General features: G+C 49.4%; 1 protein-coding gene; it reads right to left on the bottom strand.

Moving 5' to 3' along the window:
• Window positions 1-2,770: 2,770 nt before the first annotated feature.
• GSTUM_00004002001 (uncharacterized protein) lies at window positions 2,771-3,936 on the bottom strand (the record flags this gene model as incomplete). XM_002835165.2 has 1 exon in its annotated part: window positions 2,771-3,936. One exon carries the CDS (start codon window positions 3,934-3,936, stop codon window positions 3,109-3,111), a length of 828 nt encoding a protein of 275 aa, XP_002835211.1. The 3' UTR covers window positions 2,771-3,108.
• Between the last annotated feature and the right edge of the window lie 5,838 nt (window positions 3,937-9,774).

Genomic DNA, 9,774 nt, shown 5'->3' with positions numbered 1-9,774 from the left:
ACACCAAACTTCACAGTAGCGCAGCTTCAGAAGGAAAAAAAAAAAAAAAATCACCCCAGGTTCAACCTCCCGGCGCACATCAATGGCGGGAAAGACCGGCTTCACACTTCCCCATTTTGGAGGCCGGAAACACCGGAAAGCGTTACATTCTCTCTCCGACGCATCCTATTCGTCCGTATGACAATAGCGCCAGAACATCCATCATGACTCGCCTCGTGGCGCATTTTTCCCAATGAATAGCCGTTGCAGATATATGCAAGCTAAATTAAGCCTAACTAACCGATTGCGAAGGATAGATAAGTGGTACCGTGAAAGGAGAAAAAAAAAAAAAAATTTCTCTCTTTCACCTGCCGGAAGGCATATATCTGGTGATGATGATTCGGACTATCAATAAGACCGCGTTCACGGGTTTGAACCGTGATATTAGGATGGTGCTTTTTTTCACAGTTCCCCCCCCTTCGAACCACCAATGCTGTCGTCTGATAGACTTATGGTCTGCATAGCTACCGATAGGCTACCGCCAGCTCATAATCACGATGAGATATCATCATCACGCAGCTCCCTGCTGTGGATGTGTGCCGGTAGATAATAGCTATCCTAATCATACTCGAGTGATACTTTATGAACACTTGCAGGCCAGCCCCTCACATGAACCCCACCCATGAAGTCTTGCGCGATAAGATGTCGTGCGGGAGAGATACCATACCCGCCCATCAGATAAGACAGCTTATCCCTAGATATATACCTGCAGCATGCAGGATGGAAATGTCTGATGACCGAACGCTCCAAATAGACATGCTGATGGATAGAGCTCGAGCTGTAAAAATCTTATCCGCCAATTTACATTTTGCACCCCATCGTCCCGAGCGTCAGGGGCATCTCCCTCCGGGATATACATCTACAAATCCCGACATATTGAAAGAGAAAAAAAACCCACTCCCGACCCACATCCCGAAACAGCCGGGTTCAAGAACCTCAGCTTCTCCAGTTTTCCCCAGATATACTGTACTACTACGATACTAATAACAGGCCAGATCGGACGTAATCCCGATTAGCCCCAAAATGTCCCACATCTCCCCCCCCCCAATAGGCCCATCAGAAATGTACCGTGGAGTGAGGCACCAAACACACACAAGCATCCCCCACAAATCCCCACAATCGCAACCAGCCCGACAAACTAGTGGACACACAAGCCCCAACCCCATGACTCGAACCCAAACCCCGCTACGTCCCGAACCACCCACTCTCTCCAGCGACGGTCGTTTAGGCCAGCCGAAGCCAATCCACTCGTGCTTCCCAAGCCGACAGCCAGAGCTCTATATACGATAGCCCATCGGAAGCGCGGTCGGGGGTGTGTGATCGAGTGAGGCTTCATGACGACCAACCAATCCACGGATGGGATGGACGGATACGCCGCAATCCTGGAACCCCCCGGCAGTTTCCAGGGGAGAGGATTCGTCTCGCAGGGGGGCATCGAATATTTATATACATTATCGCGTCGACCAGTCATCGGGATCCGCATGTCCATGTGGTGGTGCACCTCGGGAAACATGGGACGGAAGAGATAACGGTGAGGGGAGGGAGCGAGCGAGTAAAGGGTCCAATGCTGGTCGTAGGCGGGAAGGAAATCAGGCCGCACCGCAAATGCCCAGCGAAGTTTATACGATACGATATCACCGTACCCACGAGCCGAGTCGAGGCAGTCGGGTCGAGTGGATTCACCATACCCACCCCACACTTGCACACACGCACACGCACCCCAACCACCTCCCCGATCAAAACTCCAACACAAATCGTGCTCACCACTACCTCCCCCCTCTCCATTGCGCACTTTGAAAAGGCCCGCCCACGGGATGGGGGGAGTATAGGTGATAACACCACGATTACCAATATCCAACACTTCCAATGATAGCAAACCCTCCCCCCGTTCCCGCCCCTAACTACGGTACGTGGGACTGTCCACGACAATCACGCGCGGTCACTCGTCGACTCAACGTCCTGATGTGATGTTGCACATGGAGTGCAGCGTTCCAGATACTGTACTCCCACTGTGCTCCCCTTCACCTGATTTCCATTGCCCAACGTGAGAGCACGAGTAATACACTGACAAGTGCGCAGACCGGACAGAGCGGAGCAGACCACGTCACGGCAGTACAAGGAAAAGTGCGGTAGGTAGGCAGGAGTACACTCCTGCGCGCTCAAGAGTGCAAAACGCACTTCAAACGGAGACGCTTCTGTTCAAGTAGGCATATTTCCCCTCTTTCTTTTTGTTTCCCTTCTCTCCCTTTGGGGACATATTTGGGTATTTATTCTATCACTTTATTTGACAGGCCCGAGCATGTGGGTCCGACATAAACTATACATTTTGGGGGTGTTTTATTCCCTGTTTCTTTCATTCTTTCGCTCCGCTCCTTTTCTTCCACCTCAATCGCCCTTTTTTCCATTTTTCAGATTGTTTCCCACCACGCAGATAGGGTGCATGGGAATTTGCACAGCGCTCCTGAAAAAGAAGGAAATAAAGGAAATACTTCTCATCACATGTACCGCACCGTGCTAGACGAGAGATAGAGGAAATGCCGAAAACACCGTCTGATCATTCCATCAGAAACCAAGGGAAATAATGAGAAATAGTGTGGAAGAGAGGTATGATAGGAGGGAAAAAGAATGTGAAAGAAAGAATCCCCCAGGCTGGGCCAGACAACCAGACAGCCCTCGCACAGCCACTTGGCTCTACTATGATAATAATATGATGTGAATTAAAAACATGACACCCCATTTTGAGAAAAGAAATCCATCTAAAAATCAAAAGGAAATAGCCCCCCAATCGATATCGCCAACCGTCTTTTTAAAAGTGTAAAAAATGTAACAGGTAAGAAGGATAAAGGTTTATACAATGTAGGAGTAAAAAAAATAAGGTAAAAAGAAGCAAAAAATCTTTCATTTACACGTACGCCCGAAAACCCCCTAGGAAGAAAACGAGATGAAGAAACAGTTCGTAATTAGATGGAAGGAGCGTAATTCATCATCGTCACCGTCGTCATGCACCATTGAAAGCAAGAGATAACAATAGAAGAAACGTAACTTATAAAACAATGGCAAAACCACAAATCATTTGGATAGAGCGCGCTCCGAACCCTTCATGCTATGGCCGTCACCGCCCGGAAGAATTGTAACTGGTATGATCGGTGATATCGGGTAGCTACCACCCAGACTATCGATGCTAGATACGCTCGACATCGCCGAATGCTTGACCTCCGATCTCCTCGCAGCCTCAAGAATTTTCTTCGACTCCGCAATGCGGTGCTTCCAGTTCCTCTCTTTGTCCTCTTTTTGAAGCTCGACGTTTCGGATCTCCTGCGCACTCGACCACCCACTCTCAATCATGCGAGCGCGCGTAGCGTCATAGGCTTCCAAGTCCCTATTCATCTCCTCAATCATATCCGCAAGGGAATTTGCAGTGACAAAAGTGATCGGAGATGCTAGTTTCTTCGGCGCAAGTGGTGTGGCCGGGTCAATGCTAGGAACCTTCCTATGCGTCATTGATGGGGCTGGCATACTGAGCGATGTTTGCGACGTTGACGCTAGGGAAGGTGAGGTTAAAGGAGAGATCGTCGGAGGATGCAAGGGAGAGCAAATTAGTTCGGATGGGACTGGTGAGTTGCACATTTCCGGAAAGACATCCGTCCCCCCGAAGCTAGGAGTGTTTAGAACCCTCGGCGACTGAAGCGGGGACACGATATCTGTTTCTCCTGCAAATGTTGCTGCTGGGTGCAGCAGAGGCGGTAATGGCGCTTCCGCTTCTGCAGCAGAGTAGATGCTCATACCATCATCTCCGGCCAGTGACTTCTCGCTGGGGCGCCTCAGCTCCCGGAAAAAGTGCTCCAAATGATCCTCCGGCGGTGTTCCCGGAGAATAGTAAGCTGAGGAAGTAGGCATAGAAGAAGCCGAGGGGATTGATGGAACTTGAGGTGTATTGTTTGGGCTCGACATCCTCCGCTTCAAACTCGTCCGTATTTTAGGAACAATCATGTTGAGGATAGTCGCCGCACGACTCCGACCTGAACCACCTTCACTAGATGGCGATTGGGGTAGGGAAGGAGGACCCGAAGAAAAACATTCCGGGTCGATAACCAGTTCACCAGATCGACGAGGACGTAGGATGGGGGAGTCGATAGTCGAGAAATCAAAGTCCTGTTCTCCAGCTGCAATGGCCATTAGTCCTCGTAAAGCACATACAAACCCGCAAAGGCAAAATCTTACATTGAGAAGGGGGAGTTGGGGGCATTGAGTACTGTTCCCCGTTGATGTGGCTATTCTGGAATTGATGGATAAGATAATCGTGGTCAAAAGACGGATTGCCTCCTGTCGTAACGTGCAGTCTCTCCGACAAGTTTCTTGCCATTGTCCGTCCACTAGCTCCATCCACCAGTGTCTCAAACCCTAGACCACCCAAACCATTTACGGTACCATTGACAGTGCCACCACAATTGCAATCACACAACTCATCATCTTCCTCGTCCTCCTCTCGAATTGACGGCGGGGCGGTTATCGGCGACATGATATCTAGCACTTGAGGCTTGAAAGGTGAAATGTCAGTCGGCGTGATTGGGGTTGTCATCGCTGTGTTGTTGCCAGCTTCATAAGAGGAGTAGGGTGTACTGATGACAGAAGAGCCCTGGGAAACAGGTCTGTACAATTCGTTGTCTAAACTAACCCTAGAAAAGATCAAAGCTTTAGATGATCCAGCGGGTTCCAGAGGCTGAAGTTCGGGTATCCCACGTCTCTCGGACAGCCTTCGAGGGTTATGAGTCGTAGAATAGTATGAAGCCATGACGGTGTTTGCGGAGAAGCGGACCGCAATGGCAGCTCGCTTCCTTCAGATGGGGAATATTGAAACGACTCAGGATGATGAATATTGCGGGAGCAGTTCCAAAAGACGGGTGGATGTGAACTTGATAACAAGGGAGGAGGATGGGAAGGGGAAGGGGGTGTGTGGGAGGTTGAAGGGGGGGGGCAGAGTGTGGGCGGGACAGTGAGGAGGCGCCAATTGATTTGATTGTCCTGACAAGTTTGCCTGTTGGATTGCTTTTCTTCTCTTCCTGCAAGACTTGCGTGGCACGATTCGAGTAGAACAAGGTTACCGTTTTCGGCTCTTTTCGGTCGCGTGGCAGTAAACCCAAACAAAGAGTTCACAGCGGATTGGGGAAATAAGGAAACAAGAGATTGAACAAAGGCCCGTGTATAAGATAGACGAAATCTGGGAAGGGCGAGGAAGTTGTTCGCCAGATATAATGATCTGGTGAGTTGTTGGTTAAAGGGTTGTGATAATGACTGTTTGTTTACAGGGTAATTGAAGAAGCCTCAAGAGGAGGATATAATTTTTTTTCCAACCAACACAGTGCCTTGAGAGGATGATTCACGATTGACGTTGATGAGAAAAAGATGGCGAATCCAAAGTTGTGCGAAGCGGGGTTTGTAAAGGCGCGAAGATGACTGGAATTATTGCGAGACAAAAACGCATGTATATCGAAGGCAGGTTAAAAAAAAAAAGAAGGTAGGGCACGATATGATAATATGAGGATTAGTGTACGCAGTGGGAAGATGGTTGGTGGTAGTAATGGTGGTGACGGTGGGCAGCTGTGGTCGTGATTGCGGTTTGTGGTTGTAGAGGCACGAGGAGGCGGTCCGTCTTGTTGAGGTTACAAAAGTGTGGAGGGTTTGACGGACGGTGGAGGAGGACAAGCCTCGAGGATGAAATAACTGGCCGGGCTGGGAAGCACTTATTGGCCCAGAGTGTTGGTATAGGGAAAGAGAGTACCACAGGTCCAGAAAATATTGTCAAGGGTATGCTGTGTAAGGAAGACGTCGACGGAGCAGAAACGAGCAGCGAGCAGCGAGCAAGCAGGATTCAGCGGGCAGCTCCAGGTTAAAGCAATTGCGAACGGAGCAGAGGCAGAAGCAGTGAACAGAGGTGATGGGATGTGTCAGGATACATGGGTTCGTGGGAGATGATGGTGGGTGGGGGAAGTCGACTATGATACTCTCTCTACATACAGATGTGCCCGCCGTGATGGTGATGATAATGATGGTGATGGAAGGATAAGTTGAAGCACATATGAAAAAACGAGGACATGAAAATGTAAGGGTGGGTGGATGTGATTAGATGTGGGCGAGGGTATTTGATTTGGTGAGGCAGTATAAAGTTGTGTATGATATGAGCACAGTAACGTAACTGTACTGTACTGTACAGTACATACGGTACTGCTATCACACAGTGCCGGTAGCTGCCTGAACTATAGCGTGCGGTAATCTACTATAGGCAATGAGGCTGCACACTTTCCTCCTCTCTTCTTTTCTTTTTTCTTTACTTTTCCCTCTCTTCCTTTTCCTCCAATTTCCACTGTTTCCTCTCTCCCTCTTCCGCTGTTGTGTATCAAAGGTTGAGGACAAAATGGTCGAGGGACACAAGGAAGAGCGGATGAAGCACTTGACACAACCCGAGGAGACACGCTAAAAGAGAGACACACAGAACCAGTTGGGAGAAAGCCCACCAGCACTAGTACTCGTACAAGTACAGACTACGTTTGGCCTTCGAAGCTTCTTTCTTGGAGGGAAGAGAGGGAAAGAGTGGTTAGGGGGGATTTGATTCGGGGGACGCGACGTTGGGACATGGGGCATTTCCACCACCAAACTCGATTGGACTTTTCCCATTTATCCCACCACCGTCAAACCCAGTCCCCACTGGTCCAATCAGTAATGGGGCCCAATTCCCACCCCCGCTCACACGGCTGCCATACCAGTACGATACACCTTTTTTTTCCTAGTGGATCTGTGGCCCTGCTGCTTTTGCCGCACGGCACTTGATTCTTCAGCATTCTTTTTTTCTGTTTTTTTTTTCTTTCCCACACGCCTCCCTTGCCCGTCCCTCCCTCGCTCACTCGCCCAATCCTCACTCCTTCCTCTTGTTGACTTGACTTAACACCCCCCCCACCCCCCAAAAGAAAAGTGGGAAAACGCTGTGCTCGCTGAATCAAGTCTCTAACAGCCCTCAGAAGGGAATTCAAATGGGCACAAAGTGCGGGATGGGTAGAAGTGCGGCGACGCACGTAAAAGAATGCCCCTTGCCGTCAACTTTGTAAACCAAACGAAGTGCATCCCCGCCAGTTGAAACAGTCACACACAGTGCTCGTGAAGAGGAATTTGGAGGCTATGGCCGTGAACACCCTGTGATAATGACAGCAAGAAAAGAAGAAATGCGACCAAACCTGATGACTATACCGTTCACATACCGTTCACCGAGAGGGGGAAACTTACATATACCCCAGGTGGCAGAGAATGTGGCATGCATTAGCTACACCTGTATAAGTGAGAACCATTGAATCCACTCCCCAAATACGGCAAACCCCCCCAAAGCGGTTCTCAAGCTTAAAGATCCCCCAACCTCAGAACTAAGCAACGCCAAAGCTCCATCATAAACTCTCGAGAATATAAAGCTCCCAAATATCTCGACGACGACGACGACGACGACGACGACGGCGACCTCCGAGCACCCAAGAAACGAGCAGATATCATAACGGACGCAAACAACGGTGCCGTAACAAAAAAGAAGAGAAGAACAATTGCATGGCGCTATTTCCCTCACCCGACGGCTAGTATCGAAAGCCCAAGCCAAGCCAAGTCAAGCCAAGTCAATCCCAAGTTGGGCAAGAAAAGCAAGTCGTTCTCGCGGATGATCATCCGCGTTCCCAGTCCTCGGGTGAATCCAAACTCGTGAACGCGGAAGGAGGGAGGGACACCAGGGCTAAAACCAAAACCGGTGCTCCGCGAAGGGAACGGTTCCTTGCCGCCCATCCATAGGGGGAAGAAGAGGAATGGTAAGGATCACTAAGAGGGAAAGGGAATGGGGGAGAAAGCAAAGAGTCCATTTCCGCATACGGCACAAGTTGATTGTGTACCGTGCCGTATTAGTTCGGCCAAGCCGGAGACAATAATTGTGCTCTACGGTAATTGACACTTGCTGGGTTTTGTTTCCACCCTTGGGAAACAGGGACAACGATAATCCCTACTGTGCTTCCTTACAAGCGAAGGTGGGCTGGTTAGCGAGAGGAGGGGGGGATACGCAGTGGCAGAAGATGGAAACAGAGTAGAGTCTCCAGGAGTGGAGTCTCTAAGAGCCAGAGTAGGAGCCACAAGGGGACAAAAAGGGCCGGAATCATTGTAAGACATAATCAACCCCGTTACCCGTTTACCTGTCGCAATTGGAGACATTTCCACGCCTTGTTGTTTTCTTTTTTTTTTTTTAAAAAAAAAAAAGACATCCCCAATCCGAGTGACAATCTATAAACCACAACCACAACCGCTCACCATACCACCGAGGGCGAGGGGGAGAGAAAGTAGGAAGAAAAAAAAAGCCACAGCCCGGAAAGAAAAAAAAAAAAAAAACTCACCGGCCGGCATAAATTACGCCACGTCGGGACCGCAACGGCTCCAGCCAGCCATCCAGCAGATAAGGCGAGACAAGACATGTCTCGGACGCTTCTCACCCTCTCACCTCTATCCATCCAGCGGTCCATGAAGAACGAGCGAACAGAAAACCCAAATTTGCCAAACAATGCACAAATCTATAGTAGTAGTAGTACCAAACAGGACCAGACCGTCCGCCTACCTCTCGCTCCCTTCCTTATTTGCCCTGCTCGTGCCATTCCATGCCATGCCACGCAACCGCAACTTCCTCACACAACCCATCGCCGGCGTGAAGTCCTCGAAAACCCTTCCAAAATGGCCCCAGAAGGAGCAGCAGCAATTAGAGAAGAAGAGGAAGGAAAAAAAAAAAAAGAAAAAAAAAAAGCCTTACCGCACTCCCAATCGGTACCATCCGCCGGTAAAACAAGGAAAGCAGGAAGGGATAAATAAATAAATAAACAATGTTTGAACCGGGTAAGAGGGTTCTCAAAATACCTGGAGGGGTTTAGGTTAGGCATTTGCCGTATTATGATACATACAGCATACGGGGGGGAGGGGGGTTTCCGCTGTGCGAGTATTATAGATATTTTTAAGTCGATTTGAACCAAGTGCTTACAATATCATACTTAACCGATACGAAGTATCGTACTTGGGATAGGGGTGGTGTTTGGGTTCCGGGTGATGTTTGATGGGGGAGCTTGGTTGGGTGGGTGTCATAGGTGGGGTGCTATGGAAAAGCAATTGGGGGAAAAAAACGATAGTATACAATCCATATCATACGGAATGATGATTGTTTCGTTTGGCGGTCGAGCGGGCGCATTTTTTTTTTTTTTTTTTTTTTCATTTCAATCCTGCGGGTGAAACCATGGGAAGGTCGTTTTCGTTCAGGGCTGGGCGTGCTGGGTGTAGTAGGGCTTGTTTGAGCTGGAGTTATGGCACGAATAGTACCGTGCGATGAAATGAGTTGTACAGTACAGTACTCGAGCACGGTAATGGAGGTTTGATGTGTGTGGGGTGGTACAGTACAGTGCAGTGCAGTGCAGTGCCGGCAGCTTCGAGACTTCCTGCTGTGCTTGTGTATATCATACGGGATCTGCCATTGTGCGTCAGCAAGAGAACCCGTTCATATTAGAGAAGGAGAAGGAGAAGAAGAGGAGTGACCCGCACGTGATATCAACCGAGCCGGCCTTGAACGGGGTGTCTATCCGCATTTCACCTATTGTATTGGAGCTTCTCCTCTTGGACTCCCAATCCGTTTTCTGAGAAGGCGAACTCTAAACTCGCCGAAGTAGAGATACCGCTCCGTTTGGG

Source organism: Tuber melanosporum (assembly GCF_000151645.1).
Source record: "Tuber melanosporum whole genome shotgun sequence assembly, scaffold_1, strain Mel28".
NCBI lineage: Eukaryota > Fungi > Ascomycota > Pezizomycetes > Pezizales > Tuberaceae > Tuber > Tuber melanosporum.
This window is presented reverse-complemented; position numbering and strand designations above follow the sequence as displayed.